The sequence below is a fragment of the Vigna angularis genome, chromosome 7 (genome assembly GCF_016808095.1).
Source record: "Vigna angularis cultivar LongXiaoDou No.4 chromosome 7, ASM1680809v1, whole genome shotgun sequence".
NCBI lineage: Eukaryota > Viridiplantae > Streptophyta > Magnoliopsida > Fabales > Fabaceae > Vigna > Vigna angularis.
In genome coordinates, this window is record NC_068976.1 from 13702772 (window position 1) to 13721945 (window position 19174).

The window sequence follows — 19174 nt, forward strand, 5'->3', positions numbered from 1 at the left end:
TTATTGTATTTTTTTTAAATATCAAACGTCGTCGTTCATCAAATTAGGTTTGCACCTTGCCCTAATGTCTATTATTCACCCAATCTTACATCACAAAATCGCGGAATTGAAAATCATCTACGATTTCCTGTTAATTACTCTGGTAAAATGAGCGATCGTGGTGCTGAAAGGAGAGTTACCATACGAAACAACCATGGTGAGAATCTCTTGGGGATCTTGCACAATTCAGCTTCAGTTTCGCTTGTTATCGTGTGTCATGGCTTCCAATCTTCCAAGGTTATTGTTCTTCACACATTTTTGTGGGAACAAAATCCCATTTTTTTCCCTTAATAAACTTTGTGCTTACAAAATTGAGCAGTTCAATGCATGAGTTGAGAAGGGAATTTTTTGTTGTTTTAGGAGGAAAAAGTACTGTATAACTATTCTAACTTTTATCTAATCACGGTATTTTGGATAAAATACTTTTCCATAAGCTAGGAGAAGAGAATGAATTGAATAAAGCAGATTTAGAAAAAAATAATATATTTGCAAGTATTTTATATATAAGCCAATTTGTTCTTTATGAAGAATTTTTCTTTTCATGGAACTGTTAGGAAGAAGTTTAGGAAAACTTGACCTTAATTTTTCATCATTGTATATTTAGTGAAACTGGTAGCTTTGAATCTTGAACTAAACGGTCGAATGGTTTTATCTGTAGGAAAGGATTCCCATGGTGAATCTTGCTGATGCTCTGCAAAAAGATGGAATCAGTGCTTTCCGCTTTGACTTTGCTGGAAATGGGTAAGCTACTAAGCAAAGGAGTATGGACCATAAATTAGTTAATTTCAATTTATATAAGGAATATAAACATTTGAGGAGGGGGGTTGATTTGTTTGTATATGATTTTATTTGTCTATTAAATTATTTTAATTTTTTAAAGAGAAATGCTAATAGTATTATCCTATGATAACACTCTGAATTATTGGTTTAAAACTTTTGGGCATATCTTTGGGAATATGAATCTTAGAATTCTCTTTTTCGTAAAAGAAGAAATTCTATTGAATAAAGAGAAGAAGCTTGCAATGAATTGGGAGGATAAGGAATCCTCCTTGACTATAATGCACGTTACTGTCATAAAACATCTCCCCTAAAAGATTAAGCAGTTGGGTAAAGGTTCATATGCATGCTTTATTGTTGGTCATAGTAAAGGTCAGATTACACAAACAAGAGAGACAAAAAGAAATCCTCAATGGAACTGTGCTGCCAAATTCCTCAATAAATACCTGTTAGTGTGTACTGGTTGATCGGAGAAGGGTGCGGAGGGGAGGGAAAACCTAATCTCTTCAATGTTAGAAGTTGCACTTTGCCATCAGCCATAATAAATTCTACCCTGTAAACATAAGTGTAAAAGAAATTCTACCTTGTAAGTAACCTTAGCGTGTACTGTGTACGTGTTGTTCTAATTCTAACACTAAAAAAATCGTTTATTGAATTGTAATTACGTTTGCTAAAAACTCATGTCATTGTCTTCTAGGGAAAGTGAAGGTTCATTTCAATATGGTAACTACTACAAAGAGGTTGAAGATCTGCGAGCTGTAGTTCAACACTTCCGTGAGCAGAAATATGTAATTACAGCAATTATTGGTCATAGTAAAGGTTAGATTACGATTATCCTTATCATATGTAACTGATATTATCGACTAAACAGACAACAAACATATGGAATTCATCAGTGGCAGTTTGAAATATTTTTCTCCAGTGTTAGAGTTTTTTTATTGTCAGAATTGTTTATTTAGTGCATGGAATAGATTTAATATTGTAGGCCTTACAGAAAAGAGATAATTATTTCAAGGTGATATTTTGAAACTGTATGCTGAGATCATGGAAAATGCAAAGAGAAAAAGTTTTAATTTATATTTGGTTTTTCATTTCCGTGGACAAAAAAAAATGATGACATTGTTCAGGTGGTAATATGATCTTCTTTTAATTATAAAAGTGTAGATATATCTCTAAGTTTTGAGTATTTAATGTTACAAGAAAGAAGTTGTGAAAGGAAAATAGTTATCAGAGTTAGGTGTAACTTTTTGATCTATTGGTAAGATGAAGGAAAATTCCCAAAAAAAATGCTTTTTGAGATGTACGATTTAGAGGTGAAATGTTTAAAGATTAGAAAATATTGTTTACAACATGAACCTAGTTCACATTGGTTAAACTGAAGATGCATGACATGTTTGTTTTTTGGTGAAACGATCTAAAGCTCAGTTAAACTCAAATCATGTGTCTTGGTCAGTTGAGTTCAATTGAGGTTTAGACTTTTTTAATTGGCAAACAAACATGTCCATAGTTGTACAGTTCGAAAGGATAATTTAGTTTCTGAAAATTGAAACTTAAGTTCTCTGAATGTTACAGAATTTTCTGCACATGTCTTTCACAATTCTGAATTCCTTTTGTTAAGCCATTGACTATTATGGTTTCTGCAGGGGGTAATGTAGCTCTCTTTTATGCCTCAAAATATAAGGATATTCATATTGTTGTCAATATATCTGGTCGTTTCAATCTAGTGAGAGGCATGGAAGGTCGTTTGGGCAAAAGATTTATGCAAAAGATCAAGCAAGATGGATATATAGATGTAAAAAATAAAAGAGGTGAAGAACATAATGTAAATAATCTTCAGGTTCTATTTGTTTATCATTTGTGGGGTTATTTTTTTAAAATATCTTTGTCAATTTTATTCATGCTTCTTTATTTTTTTGCTGTCACAAACAATTTTGGGTTTACATTAAAAAAGGAAAGAGTTGAACTATTAGATGTTGAATCACAGTGGCTTCCAAAAGCTACTTAAAACGGTGTCTTTGCCCAATACTAGTAGTTTAATTGTTGTCCATTTACTCTAACCAGTCTGATTCACTTTTTCTTTTTCTTATGATAGGGAAGATTATGTATCGTGTTACTGAAGAAAGTTTAATGGACCGCCTTTCTACTATAACCCATCTTGACTGCCTATTGATTCCCCAAGATTGCAGGTAGGGTTTCTTATTTCATCAAACAATATGCATCATTGAAAATATCGCAAAATCAGTCGCTTCTGGTGTTTAACTGTTATAATTTTGAACATTTTATTAATGTTGTTGAGACAGGGTGTTGACAATTCATGGATCCATGGATGAAACTGTACCTGCAGAAGATGCTTTAGACTTCGATAAATTCATATCTAATCATGAATTGTGCATCATAGAAGGAGCTGATCATGAGTTTTCTTCTCAACAAGATAAGTTGAGCAGCTTAGTTTTGGAATTCATCAAGACTCATGCAGATAAAGACAAAGATACATCAAAGCAGGCAAAGATTCATTCTCGGTTATAGTTCTTGCAAAATATGGAGATCCAGTATTTCTCTTCAAACCATTTTTCTTGCAAACGAAGACACATTCTTGATAAATAGAAGAACAAGAAAGATGGGCAAACCTCGTCCCATTTCTAACATCCAACCCTTGCCTACCTGACAGTCAATAATTAGCATTTGTCAGAGTTATAGAAGATTGACAAATGCAACACAAGTTTCTCACTTTTGGAACTCAATAACATCATTATAGGCACATGCCAGGTTACATGTTGTCAATGTAAGCTGTTCTCTTATCACTGATGTTAGAAGTTTATGCTCTTACAATTACTATAGGTGAGTGGTGAAATGAATAATTTGACATACAAGCAAGAACCTGACTCATCTGGTGGGTTACAAGAAGCACTGCTAATTGAATTACAGGGCATCTATCCAAACAAAATTGCTCTTCGAGCTTGACTACTACGTTTGTAATTACAGATTACAGACTACATACTGCCTGGTACAGATTTACTTGTGGTCATAACATTGCAAAATTCATGTATGTCAACTACATACACTTTTAGGATAAACCATGAACACAACCCAATACCATATTTCAGAAAAGACTGTAAAAGTGCAACTATGGTACAAGTTTTAACTTGCTTGTGGCATGTTTCTTCAGCCTTCAAAATGTATGTTTTGTTTGGATGAGAATAAAATAAGCAAGGAAATGTGATGGAAGCTCATTCCCAATGTTACGAAATGTGCAGGTACTGGTAGTCCACTTTGGTCTGTGGTCATGAAAAGATATAAAGCTTCTGGATTTTCATCCATAAGTGCATAGAAATTTCCATTGTTGGTTATTATCTTTGGTTACGGCCTACTAAAAGGATAAGTTTCATTAGTGTTTACTTCATTTTTAAGTTTTCATTGGTATCTTCTGTCCCAATTTGAAAATGAGACATTTTTGTTTTATTACATTTTTTTTTTGCTTTTCGTAAAAAATTAAATAAATGTTTGTGTCGTGATATAAAAAATAACGTTTTGACTAGAAAATGTTAAGAATATGATTTTAAGTTAATTTTTAGTTAGTATAAAATATGTATTCAATTTTTGTGTTTACGTCCATTCCTTCTCACTTGAGCAGAAAAAGTCTTCACTTTTTCGTTATTCAAGAAATATATTTTGAACTCTTTATTTCTAATCTAAACATATCTTAGATTTTATCAGCATGGATAAGAATGGCATCTTTTTTTTTATCAATCTCTATAAAATAAATGTTCTTTTTCTTAAGTCTTTTAAAAGTTCAAGATATTATTATTTATTATTATTATTCAATTTTATCCTCCTACTTGGTTAATTTTTACACATTTTAAACATGTATTCTGAGTATAAGAGAAGTAGAAGTAGAAAATATATTAAATTTTTATTAATCAGAGAGATAAAGATCATACTATAAAATTTTAAAAAATATTATAAAAATTATTATTTTTGATTGTGATAACTTTAAAATGATAAATAGAAAAGAATAGGAAAAATTGAATGGATGAAACATAAACATGGGAGATAGTATGTAAAGGTACCGAACTGCAGATAAGGGTGGTCCATCTACTCAATCAGTTATCAGATAATCCTTAGCCATTCATGTCTTGCCTTGTGTTTCTTTTTCTTTTCTTTTCTTTTTTAATTTTCACTATCCAATTCCTCAGTACGTAATTGTTTTATATTTATTTCTTTTTTTTTAAGATGGATATGATATTACAAGAAATTTAGTGAAGTGCATTTTTGATAAGTATATATGTATTACACTCTGTACCTTAAGATAGTTTTATTACGTTTACTTCACAAATATCAATGCAAAAGTCTCTACATGCCACATCATTTTTAAGACTTTTTTTTGTAAGTTTTATTCCAACGCAAAGATTTTATAATACTTATGTTTTTATAATGTTTTAGTTACAGCTAAATGAAAGTAAAAATTTTGTAAGATGGAAAATATTTTTGAACTTTTATAACTCTGGGATCTTAAATTTAGGACTTTTTATATCACGTTAAAATATTTCAATATAAATTTCTTTTAAGACTCCAACTTGAAGTTTAAGATTCTCTTACGATTCTTGTATTAAATATACATTTAAAAAGTCCCCATTAATTAGGTCTTTCCTCCCAACATAAAATATTTATAAAATTTCAATTCTAACATTAATTTATATGGTTAATAAGATAACATATAAAAGTAGAATTTCTAAATCATTTCCATATAAATAATAATAATAATAATAACTTATAACATATTTTTACAGTAGTATTTATTTTCAATCTCATATACACTTTTATATTTTTTTCTTCTATAAGTGAATCTTTCTTAGACTTTATTCATGTATCAACGATTCAGTCTCTCTATATTACTTTAAAGGATCCCACATTTTTTTTCTGATAAGAATATTTTACATTCACTGTGGGATTCAATGAAACTCTTACCATGCCCTCTGAAGTATCAAATAAAAGACTAATTATAATGAATGAGATTATTACACTATTTATTTTATATATTTGGAAATATCATGTGTTTTTTTATTACTTATATTATATGAAGTGCTAACACAATATCTAAAATAAAAAAAAGTAAAAAAAAAGTTTACTTGATCCTTGATCTTGTAGTAAATGAGTTTAATTTAAAATAAGATTATTACTCATTTGGCTTTATATATATTTGTTAGTATTTTTCTCCAAATTATCATGTTGTACAAATATTTGCCTTTATATTAGGCTTGTTTAATTTCTGGGAAAAAAATTCTACCAAAATAATTAAGTTTAATCACATGTTTTTATACTCTATTATTATTTCGTACAAAATTACATATTACATGGGCTCTATTTTGTGTTCTTCATATCTATAAATTTTTACCAACAACGGTAGAAATATAAATCCCTACCAATTAAGGTACAAATATAAAATCTTACCAACCATCCAAGATAAAAGTACAAAAGGTTCTTTATATTTGGAAGATCATATACTCGTTGACAAACCACATCATTTTTAATGACAAATTCATATATGTTTTTACATTCTATTTCATGATGAATTGGGGTATAAGTTCACTAAAAATTAATATAAATTTTAGATTCATTTGATAGTATTGATCACAGACCAGGTCATAGGCATGTTTCATAGTGAGTATCTCATCAGAAAAATCTTCCAACATCTTTTATCACCAATGTCCTAAGATTTGAGGATATTATTATTATCTTTATTTTTAACTTTCTCAACTAGATATCATAAATGATATACCTACAAGGTTTACCTTTAAATAGATATACACTAAGTTAAACATAATCATTATTGGATGTTTAATATATATATATATAAGATTATTATTACAAGAATAATATAGTACTTTACTTTTAGCTTATCAAAATTACATTCTATTTAAAATTCTTTACTTTTAGTAATATAATTCTTAAGGTAATTTCCTTTCACGTTTTATTTGAAAATCACCTTTTCTATTGCTAAAATGTGAGAATCGTGCTTACAAGAAGAAAATGTCTATAACTAGAATTTATGAATAATTTTTTGTAATAATAATAAGGAGTTTAAGCTAAGAAAAGGGATTGAATTGACCATTTTTAAAAATTCTATTTATTTTGAAATCTTAAAAAAAAATCTTGAACTAGATTGATAACGGGATTCAACAATGCATCAAATTTGAATCGGTCATTTTAACTTATTAAACTTTGAAATCAGCATGTTAAAATTATGATAGAGTAATATCACTTAGCAATCAGATTTCAAAATTGATTAGTTTAATAACCAAGATCAATTACAAATGTACTGATTTATCAAATTATTATACAATCACACCAAGATTATTATTGAAGGTCAAACAAATTAGTTTTCTTGATAAAAGCAACTTAGAACAATAAACTACAAAAAAACTAAATTAATGCACATGAAATTTTTATACTAGTTCACTCAAATTAATCTACATCTAGTTAATCAAGACAACTTGAATTTGACATTTCACTAACTCAAGAAATTACAATATTCTTACAATTAAATTTTTGAAAACAAAAAGCCCACAATACAAGTTTCTTAAATCACACAAGAAACAACAAAAGTTCATCTTTCCGACCTAGAATCACACCAGGAACAACATACAAACAAGGTGAATACACAAGAAGGATCAAACCTAAATATTGACTCTCCTAGTTAATCAAGAACCTTTGTACACCTCATCAACAAGGAGAAATCACAGCTCCAACACCTATAGGATCAATCACAAACAACAATCTCATAAAAAAAGAAAAATTGTATAATTTGTAAATTGATATATTGAATCAATTAAAAGTAATTCTCAATTGATTGATTTCACTTACTCAAGTGAAATCAACTAATTGATTGTTATTTCAGTTGATTTAATATGTTATTCACATAACTATATGCACAAGTAATTTAACTTATTAAACACTATTTTAACAAATTAAGTAACTAGAAGACACATTAAGACTTCTATCCTAAATTAGATTTACACATAGGTTCTCAACCTTCATCAATCTTCAAGCTTCGTCAAATATTCATTCTTCAAGACTTTCCAACAATTTTATGCTATAATAGGAGGGTTAAAGTAATGTCCCATTTGAAGCAATATTTCTTACCTGATAAAAAAGGGACGTGATTTTGGTATCGGTTGATAGCTGATTGAACATTATTTATTAAGGAAAATCATACTTGACTAATGTACTGTCTACATAACAATATAGTAAGAGCATGTTGTTTGCATTCATGTAATTTTATATGGATCCTTTTTATAAATCTCAAATTCAGAACAATAACACTTACAAATGTTGAGACTAGGGATGACAAAAATATTTGTGCCTGTGAGTATCTGCGGATGAAATCCGTGATGGATAATTGATATCTACGAGTATTTATTACCTACAGGTAATGGATATTTTAATACACACTTATAAATGAGTCTAGTGTAGGTATTATACTACTCGTACCAACGGGTATCTGCTACCCACAAAAAATAAAAATAAAAATTTAATTTACATTTTATTAAGTTAAATTTAATTAAAATTAAAATTAATTTATATTTTATCATATTAAATTTAATTAAAATTAAATTTTAATATATATTTAATTTAATTTATATTATATTATATATATATTTTTGTAATTTTATTTAAATTTTATTTAAAAAATTATAACATATATTTTTAAAATATGTGCGGGTATACGTGGGTTTTAAAATACTCGTAGGTATTTTTTAAATGGGCAGATAGCGGGTGAGTATTTTTTTTATGGGTCAAGTAGTGGGTATGCACTATCCTTGCCCAACACGATCCGTTGTCATCCCTAGTTGAGACTAAGAACCAAGGTAATGTAGTATCATCCTGATCAGAACCAAAATAATAAAGAGGCCTTTAAGGCCAAGTTTGAAGACATATTTTGTTCATATGAAACCATACAAAAGGAAAGAAGAAACCAAAATATGTAATTATCCTACTCTACATAACAACCCAGATAAAAAGAGTTTTGGTCAAGAATGTTTTAACAAGGCATCAATCAAATATATCATATTATTTCAATCATTATTTGCTATTATAATTTAAGCTTAGATGAAGGAAGTTTCATGAGGTGAGCCCTGTCAAGGAATACTCGACCAAGGAGGACTTTTACCTCATGATCCTTACTTAGTACATCCTCAAGCAAATAAGTTTCATATAACGCAATGATTCCTCCTGAGAAGTGTAAGATCCTTGAAAATATTTGTAAGTTAAAATGTAAGATCCATAAAAATATATATATATATATTTATAATTGTAAATTTTAACATTTTATTAGTAATAGATAGAAAAATGTAAATTTTTGGATATAAAGTTATAGTAATTCTAGAGGGAGAGCTTCAAATTTTTGATAACTTATTTAGGATTTTTTTTTAAGAAAAGTGAATAGTGAATAATAAATAGTAAATAGTAAATAGTAAATAGTGAATAGTGAATAGTGAATAGTTAAAAAAAATATATATTAAAATAAATTGTGGAAGAGAACACTCCACGTAGAATTAATCATTCAGAGATAAGAATGATGAATAAAAAATAATTTTTGAATAGTAAAAATGAATAGTAAAAATGAATAGTAAAAAAAAAAATTTTTTGGCTATAAATAGCCAAGGGGGGGAGGCTGAAAATTTGCACCAAAATTCTAGAGAAATTGTGAGAGAAGAGGGTTGGAGGAAATTATAGTTAAAGAGGGGAAATTCTGGAAGTTTCCGAAGAACGGTTTGAGAAGAGGAAACTAAGTCTCGAATAGAGGTAAGGGAAGCTAACTTTGAGTATTTCTTTTTGTATTATCTTGAGTCTTGAATATGCTATAATTTTTCTTTTGTCTGATTTTAAATCTTGAATATGGAGTATTTTGTTTCTATATGATTTTGAATTTTAAATGAGAGTATGTTCTGTGTTAATATCCAAGTGTGATAGTTGTAAAATGTGATGTTGATTATGTTATGCCAATTGTATATTATTAGTGGTTTATTTTTGTATTTTGGAAGGATTAGAAATTGTCTAACCGGCTCTGCCAGATTCAATTTCTTGTTTCCCCAAACATTTTATTGTTTTCCTTATTTATTTTTATTGTATTTTGGAAGGATTAGAAATTGTCTAACCGGCTCTGCCAGATTCAATTTCTTGATTCCCCAAACTTTTTATTTCCTTCCGTATTACATTTTTGGAAGGATTAGAAGTTGTCTAACCGGCTCTGCCAGATTCAACTTCTTGTTTCCCCAAACTATTTATTTCTTTACTTATTTATTTTATTGCATTTTTGGAAGGATTAGAAGTTGTCTAACCGGCTCTGCCAGATTCAACTTCTTATTTCCCCAGACATGTATTGTTCTTGTTATTTAATTATATTGTATTGATGGATGAATTAGAAGTTGTCTAACCGGCTCTGTCAGATTCAACTTCTTGTTTCCCCATGAATTTTTATATTAAGATTATTTTTATGATTGTCAAATATTGCATTCTTCTATGATCATTTATAGTAATGTTTTATTATTGTTAATTGTTTATAATTATCTTGTATGAATTTTATTATGGATGTTTATTGTGATGAATTTATTGAATGAGTTTGTTGGCTGAAATTAATCTTGTTGGAAGGTTTGGAATAAGGGTTCTATAATAGCTTGTATATGAGTATTAAACATATATACAATGTTTAAGGTTGTTGTGAGAGGAAATAAAATTAGGCATTTTAAGATTTAGAGCATAAGAAAACAAGGCAGATAAATTAAATAAATAAATTGTTAATTATTGAAGGTCTCCCTTTGTTGGTAGGATAGAGGAACCTTAAAAACCTGAGTTGGCACATCCCTGATCATAGAGCAGCCCTGGCCTGGTCCAGTCAGTTGTGACTAGTCATATGTGCTGGCGTCGAAGGTGAGTTTGATGCGTTCAGACATCTGGGTCCTCTCCGGTGACCAATTGGGGTAAAGATAAATCTCTACTAGGATGAAAATAAAATAAAACAAGTTGATGGTAGATGCATAATATTATCATGGTAAAAATTTCATATATATTTTATTTATCATTACATTGAACCCAGACTTTAATATGTGGTTCCTAAGATATGTTGATATATTTTGGTTGATCCATGATCTTTGTTTGGTGAAAATATGTTGCGTTATACTCGGTATGGTCAAAATGAGTTTATAATATGAAGTATGATATCTGGTAATATGTTTAATTTATTGACACCAAAATAGGTTATTGTCAAATTATGATTAGAGAATGAACATGATTGAGTTATGCGGAGAAGAGGTTATGAATTGTTGATTTGATGAAATGTTGGAGTGGATAAGAGGGTATGAAATGTTGATTTGATGAAATGTTGGAGTAGATATAAGAAATCATTGCTTATGAAATGATGTTTCCTACGGGAAGTAGTATGTTCGGTTTATACCATGGGAGCTTGATATGAGCAAAGTAACACCTGAGGTTTATGAAAGCAGGCAGCAAGTGGTCTGACCATAAGGCTTTGACATAAATATGTGGTTCATAAGTTTTATAGAAGCAGGCAGAGAGAGGTCTGACCATAAGGCTTCAGAGAGTAATACATAGTATACAGGTGAGGCTTAAGGAAGCAGGCAGAGAGCGGTCTGACCATAAGGCTTCGTGAGTAAGCATGGTAAAATTGTAAGGTTTATGAAATTGAGGAAGTTGATTTTGATAATGATGAATTAATGACATCGGGGTAATGATATTTTAGTAATTGTAGAAATACATGTTTGAACTATTCTTATTACAAGTTTAATGATTGATATGATATGGTTGGCTTACCCTTATTTGTTTGTTCTATGATCATATAACTCATGTTATATGTGATTAGATAATGTTGCAGATGCGGTTGAAAAAGCTTAGAGATGAGAGAGATGCGGGGAAAAACTTTCAGGGATTTTTGTAAAAAGAATAAATTTGTATTGGGAAGATTATGTTGTGTAAAACTTATAAGTTGAAATTTCAATGATGAAGACTATATTGTTTAAAGTTTGTAAGTTTGGTATTGTACTTTGGAGTAATTGAAATAAAGTTTGATTGTTTATATGAGATATCAAATTAATTTAATCTCTACTATGAGTAATACCCTTTAAAATATTTGGGTGTTACAAGAAGTATCTGGTCAAAGAAGACTTTTATCTCATGATCCCTACTTAGCACATCCTCGGAAAAGGAAGTTCTATCTAACACGATGATTCCTTCTAAGGAGTGCCTAGTCAAAGAAGACTTTTCCCAACTTAGCACATCCTCGGTAAAGGAAGCTTCATCTAATGAGATGATCCCTCCCACAAAGATAAACATGCATACAAATGAAACGTTGACGATGTGAGCACACTAAAATAGAAAAGGGTGAACATTTCATTTATTATAGGCTTATCAACATAAATAGTTGCCTTAGTGTTTCTAGAAATGTCATCAACGTCCCTCATAAACATTTTTATCAATGTTAAAATGATAATGATAAACAAGAATCCTGAACATATAAGATGCTCAATAGAGTGTCTTGTTGAAAATGAACAAAGTTAAACATAACAACCAAGGATAATTCAAAAAAGTACAAACACGTTCAAAATTGATTGTACATAACTAAACTTACAATCTTGTTTGCTCACCTTGTAGAGCTCCAAGCTCGTGGGCTTATGTACTTCTCCTCCATTAGAACTGGAAAAAAATATTAAATAAATATAATATTCTCATAATATTCTACAATATATACATATTATTCTCATAATAAATACAATTATAATATATCATAAAATATTACAACATAGTAAATACAATTATGAGCACAATATGTCATAAATCAGATAATTGATATACATATAACCAATAAATTAAAAAGAGTATAATTTGTCCATCAATTTATATTACTAAGGCATAATTTGTTAATCAATAATATTATTAACTAATTATCTTAACGATCCACGCCTGACTATAAATATGACACATTCTCATAAGGAGTATTCAATTTCAATCTCATATATTTTTATATACTCATTTTCTTATGATGTTATTGACTTGAATGTTGAAGAATTATTTACATATGGATCCTCCTCCAATTTTATTCACATGTCAACAATTCAGTTTCTTTGTATCATCTATAAGGATCCATGTTTTTTTTCCTACAAGAATACAAGTAATATGCCAAAATACTCCTTTGCCCTACTTTTATATGTAGTAGATGTATTTGGTAATAAATCATAATTAGAGGGAGTAATGAAAACATTTACTTACAACACCAAATTAAATTTCAGAGATTTCACATAACTTTTTTACTAAATCATGAAACTCACAACAAAAGGTAACCATGAAACGTTTTTACAGTTTGAAGAAGTAAATAAAAATGTTGGTCTATTTAAGACTAAATAACGACGTTGTCATTTATTTGGGGTATTTAAAACCAAAGCATCCTATGTTGTTGGGCTTCCATGGAGGGAAAGTGATAGGAAGAAGAAAACAAAACAAAACAAAAAGCATCCAATGAAGGTGTGACATATTATGTATGAAGATATTTTTGGGTGGAGAGAAGCATCTGCATGTGGCATATTCTGAAAGGTTTTGTTGGATACTATACTTCACTCATTCATTGCATCATTCATCATTCACCTTTTTGGGGCTACCTTTGCAACTCAACAAACTTCTTAGCTACACCTTTCAAAACCTAATCAACCCTTCTTCAATTCTTACAATATTAATCTTTCATTCATTGTTAAATTTTTCCTTTTCTAACTTTAAAAAATATTATTTTTCATATTTTTATTTTTTTAATATACACAAAAGAAATAGTATTAAATAGATTCTATTGAATTTGGATTCTCTGTGAAATTTTTGGTATTATTTCTTTGTCATGCTTTCAAAATACATTAATAAACACTAATTTTAATGTTTTAAAACATATTAAAAAATAATACACAAACATTAATATATTTTAAAGATTCAATAGATAAACAATGTTAAAAATTCAATAAAAAAATCTGAAATCGACTTTGCCTTCTAGCATCCCAACCTTAAAACTTTTTAAACTCCTTCACGTGTGTAAAATTAACTTATGATTTGGAAATCCAGAGTTTTAACCTTAAAAAATTATGACTTTATCATGAAAGATTCATTTTTTCTTTTTTCTTGAATAAATTATAGTTTAATTGCTCATATGACAGTGAAAATTTATAATTTTTGAGTGGACAGCCTGTTATTACAGCTAATGGTTTTCTCCTTTGACAGTTGTAGTTTGTGTACTATCTACATTTTATTATTGTCTGTCATAATCTTGGGTTTTGTTATTTAAACTAAATTTAAAACGACACATAATACTTTTTTGTTTTTATTCTTCTTTTTGCTATTCTATTTTTACTTTTCTTTTCTTGTCAGTGCTTTTAGTTTCTAAGATATAATCGTGGGTGGTTCAAATAAGCAAAATTTATGATATACAATTTAAAACAAGCTATTTAAAAGTTTAATGAATTATTGTAGTTAATAAAAGTTGACATGTTTAAATGTTTATTTTGATTAATATGATATTTTATGAACATGATATAACGAATAAAAATTTGTAATCTGACTTTTAAAACAAATTATTTAAAAGTTTAACGAATTATTATAGTTAATATAATTTGACATGTGTAATTCAATGAACTATAAATAAATACGACAACAAAGTGTTTTTATTTAATATATCCATTTACTACTCGTAATAAATTTTATTTATAAATATTTTTAGTAGTGAATATATTTTTAATTTAAATTTTTAAGATGATAAGAACACTATTACACTTGAATTTCTATTATTGTCCATTAATATATATGTAATTTACTTTTATTGACCTATTTATTGCAAAATACATGATAAAGTGTAAAAGTATTGATTTTGTTGTGTTAATTTGTGGCGTGACTGAGTGTGATTTTGGAGAAGAGAATATTTTTCTTAGCTGCAGAGAGCCCACTCTGCCAAACACGTCCTTATCGAATGGGTCTCCACCGTTCATCATCTATCTATCACTCACCACACATCCAATGCAATTTCTTCAATTATTCTTTAAATTAAAAAATGTAATAAAATATTGCTTTTTAATTATTACATTATCTATCTATAAAGAATTTGATTTATCCAAATTAAATTAGAATCAGTTCCACATGATCATGAACAATTTTTAGATATATTTGACTTCTTTAAGCTTCTCCAAAATGTATTGAGTATGTCTAAATAAAACTTATAGCATTTATTTTATTATATTAATTTTATAAGTGGTTTAAGTGAGGTTTCTGTTCAAAGTGAAAATTTTCAACAAAAACAACATTTCTCTTTTAATTTGTACATCATTTACACATATATGAATTAATATAAGATTATGTGAAAGTAAAATTATAAATAAAAAAAATTATTTTTTATCATTAAGGGAAAAAAATTTAAAAACTCCCCAGTTAAAGAAAAATTATGCAAACTATTTGTTTACTAAATAAAACTAATATAATTAATTATTTTTTCCTTTAGGTAAATTTATTTTGGTTGACTTTTATAAACAGTAACTAGTTTGGTTCTTCCATTTTTACCGTATCACATAATCATCTAAGCTAAAAGTATTTAATTATTTATACAATAATTTGTATTCTCATATTTTTTTAATTCATTGTGATAGGAAAATAAATGCTTATAATTTATGGTACGAAATTATCCTACAACAATTTTTAAAAAAATAATTAACTTAATTAGTAATTTAGTATAAATGTTTAAATTTTTATTTATTTTAGTTTTTATTTGAATATTCTTTAATTTTTACATGTGAAATCTTCAAAATAGAAAATTACTCATATTTTAAAACGTATAAATATACTTCGATTTTGATACATGATAATTGTAAACATCATTATTGTTAATTTAATGAAATAAACGATTAATTTTTTCTTACAAAAATTGAGAATCGACTAAATTCTTTTTAAAAGAATTAGAATTCAATTCAATAAAAAATATATAAAAATTAAAAAAATTAAATTATTAATTAAGTCTTAATAAATTTTTTACATATTTAAATCATATCTCTCTCTACACAATAAAACTATATGATAAATATGTAAAGTCTTTTATATCTCAAAACTATTAAATAAATGTATTTTCATCATTTGTTCTTTTCATTCAATTATATTTGGCGTTTAATGTTTTAATACAGAACTAAAAACACAATTAATATTTTAGATTTTAAAACACTTATTCCCTGTTGAAAATGTGTCTCGTATCTTGTATCCTAGTAGCACTCTAATTATATTTTATTTATCATTCTCTTTTAAACTAGAAAAATATTCAATTCTGTAAAATAACAAACAAAAGAGAACAAAGTAATTTAATATCTTTCCTAAAACGCTTAATAAAATAAGACAAGAAAAAGGAAGATTCGTGAGAGAGGATATGATGGAAAATATCATTAACTATACATTCAATTATTATTTATTTTATTCAAATTATTGAACTCTTAACTCTTTGCCTAATTCAATCTTTTTCCTTCTAAAGTGGATATATATGTATTTTTTTTATAAGGGGTAAAATTACTATAGTCATTTCATTACTATAATGATAATAAAATTATTATTTATGAAATAGTTAATTATAATTTGTGAATAACTTAACGTATAGAATTTATTAAAACCAAAGGTTTTTCTGTCTGCATTAATTGTTGTTTAAGGTATTGTTAGCCATAAAATTTCATTGCTTAGAGACTAAAATTGCTTATTTAGTATATATTTTTTGAAATAAAAACATCTTTTGATTCTTGTAATGAGGTGCACTAAGAATTTTTCAAAAAATAATAAACAACAATTACTTTACTCCTCTAAAATTACAACACTGTTTCAACAATTATTTTAACTGATATGAAAAATACAAAATTCTTATCTACTTAATTAAACATACAAAAATGTTTAAGATTGAAAATTATATTAAATACTTTTTAAAAAAAAAATGAGAAAGAAAATGGTTACGTTACGTTAGGGAAAATTTCAATTGAATTAAAGATAGTGCGCACTTTCCTTGCCGGGACAGGACGAAGAAGAAACTGTTACAAAAACCGAACACTCTCTTCTCTTCACTCATTCACTCTGCTCTCACACCATGGACCCTCCCGCAACCTACATTTCCTCCTCCGAACTCCGCAAACACAACACGCGCAACGACGCGTGGATCTCAATCCATGGCAAAATCTACGACGTCTCCTCCTGGCTCCACCGCCATCCCGGCGGCGCCCTCCCGCTTCTCACCGTTGCCGGCACAGACGCCACTGACGCCTTCCTCGCCTTCCACCCGCCCTCCTCCGCCGCCGCCCTCCTCCCCGCATTTTCCACTGGCCTCCTCCTCTCTGACTACGCCGTCTCTGCCGCCTCCTCCGACTACCGGAAGCTCCACTCCAAGCTCTCCGAACTCAACCTCTTCGAACGCAAGGGCCACACCACCCTCATCTTGCTCTCCCTCATCCTCACCCTCCTCCCTCTCTGCGTCTGCGGCGTCGTCTTCTCCGACAGCACGTTCGTGCACTTGCTCTCCGGCGCCTTGATCGGCTTCCTCTGGATTCAGAGCGGCTGGATTGGCCATGACTCCGGTCACTACAACGTCATGCTCAATCGCCGCTTTAACCGCGTAGCGCAGATCCTTTCCGGCAACGTTCTCGCCGGAATCAGCATTGCCTGGTGGAAGTGGAACCACAACGCGCACCACATTGCGTGCAACAGCCTCGACTTCGACCCCGATCTTCAGCACCTACCCTTCTTCGTGGTCTCGTCTAAGTTTTTCAACTCTCTGACTTCCCAATTTTACGATAGAAAGCTCAATTTCGATTCCCTCGCTAGGTTTTTGGTCAGTTATCAGCATTGGACTTACTACCCCGTCATGTGCTTCGCGAGGGTTAACCTTTTTGCTCAGTCTTTTTTCCTTTTGTTGTCGAACAGAAAAGTGGAGAGCAGAGGAATTGAGGTTTTAGGGTTGCTTGCGTTTTGGGTTTGGTACCCTTTATTGGTCTCTTTTTTGCCAAATTGGTGGGAGAGGGTTTTGTTCGTTGTGGTAAGCTTTTCTGTGACGGGTATTCAGCATGTGCAGTTTTGCTTAAACCATTTCTCTTCCAAAGTTTACCTTGGTCCTCCAAGTGGTGGTGATTGGTTTGAGAAGCAGACTAATGGGACTCTTGATGTCAGCTGTTCTGCTTGGATGGACTGGTTTCACGGTGGCCTGCAGTTTCAGGTGGAGCACCATTTGTTTCCCCGGCTGCCGCGCTGCCATCTGAGGAAGATCGCGCCTTTGGTTAAGGATCTGTGCAAGAAGCATAACCTTCCCTACAATTGTGTGTCCTTTTGGAAGGCCAATGTGCTCACTATTCAGACACTGCGAAACGCGGCGTTGCAGGCCAGGGATGGATCTGGGCCGGCTCCCAAGAATTTGGTTTGGGAGGCTGTTAACACCCATGGATGAATGGGGACGACTTCAGCGGAGCTTCGTGTGATTTTGCTGTCGCTGATGGTTTGGTTGATGAAGGTGTGGTGGTAGATAAGGACGAGGCTTCGATACAGTTTCATAGAGGCTTCTGGAGTTGTTTTCTCTTCAGAATTGGAGTTTTACTTTGGTAATCTGCGTAACAATGGTTTCCGTTAACGTTTGGCATAGATTGCTGAAATAGAATTTCAATTTTTGATTGGAGAACAGTGCTAAAAGAACTTGGTAAACTGTATTTATATTTTGTTTGGTGGGTAATCCTTGGATCTAAAAAGAGAATAATTGATTTGCAAATTGGTTAGATGCTTCGGATACTCGTTGTCTTGGTAGCGGGTTTGGCTAATCTCATTTTGGAAATCGTTAAGAAAGAAACGACTGATACTGGTCATGCGTGGTTAAGTATAGTACTCATTCTTGTTATGTTCAGCACTTCATGCTTGAGAATGAGATGTAAACACTGTTTATTTATTTATTTATTTTGCTTTGGTCTTTGGCAGTTTTATTTCATTATGTGCCCGATGATCTCTCTATTACTACATAACCATCTGCGTTATGCCTTGGAATTCATTGTCATTTGGAGCAAGTAATGTACTCTATGTTAAATTTTCTGAATGTCATTTCCTGCTTGTTTAATTCTCCTGTCTTTTCAGGAGAATTTCTTAGTAGTGATACAAAGTTTCTCTCCATTCTCTGTAAATAATATGTTGGAGAAATCGTCTTAAATAGGTCACATGCTTCAGAATATGCCTAACCTTATCCCACAAATCAGTTTGTGCGTCACAGAAACCTCCTTAAAGAATCAAGTGTTTCCCACAACCGTATACACCAAATAGTGGCACATAATGCACT

At 30.1% G+C, this 19174-nt stretch overlaps 2 protein-coding genes across 2 annotated transcripts; both read left to right on the forward strand.

The window, feature by feature from the left end:
* The first annotated feature begins 46 nt into the window (after positions 1-46).
* On the forward strand, positions 47-4059 carry LOC108337175 (uncharacterized). The gene is made up of 6 exons (XM_017573641.2): positions 47-276; positions 698-780; positions 1514-1635; positions 2460-2624; positions 2909-3002; positions 3117-4059. Exons 1-6 carry the CDS (start codon positions 148-150, stop codon positions 3340-3342), a joined length of 819 nt encoding a protein of 272 aa, XP_017429130.1. The 5' UTR covers positions 47-147; the 3' UTR covers positions 3343-4059.
* A 12804-nt stretch (positions 4060-16863) lies between these two features.
* LOC108336250 (delta(8)-fatty-acid desaturase 2) lies at positions 16864-18942 on the forward strand. The gene has a single exon (XM_017572634.2). It carries the CDS (start codon positions 16958-16960, stop codon positions 18302-18304), a length of 1347 nt encoding a protein of 448 aa, XP_017428123.1. The 5' UTR covers positions 16864-16957; the 3' UTR covers positions 18305-18942.
* The last annotated feature ends 232 nt before the right edge of the window (positions 18943-19174 follow it).

What these genes read in the sequence shown, in the direction of transcription:
- LOC108336250 (XM_017572634.2), top strand. Translation starts at nt 16,958, where the DNA reads ATGGACCCTCCCGCAACCTACATTTCCTCCTCCGAACTCCGCAAACAC.
- LOC108337175 (XM_017573641.2), top strand. Translation starts at nt 148, where the DNA reads ATGAGCGATCGTGGTGCTGAAAGGAGAGTTACCATACGAAACAACCAT. An exon ending in ATGGCTTCCAATCTTCCAAG is followed by an intron (nt 277 to 697) that starts GTTATTGTTCTT and finishes TTTTATCTGTAG; the next exon opens with GAAAGGATTCCCATGGTGAA. An exon ending in TTTGACTTTGCTGGAAATGG is followed by an intron (nt 781 to 1,513) that starts GTAAGCTACTAA and finishes ATTGTCTTCTAG; the next exon opens with GGAAAGTGAAGGTTCATTTC.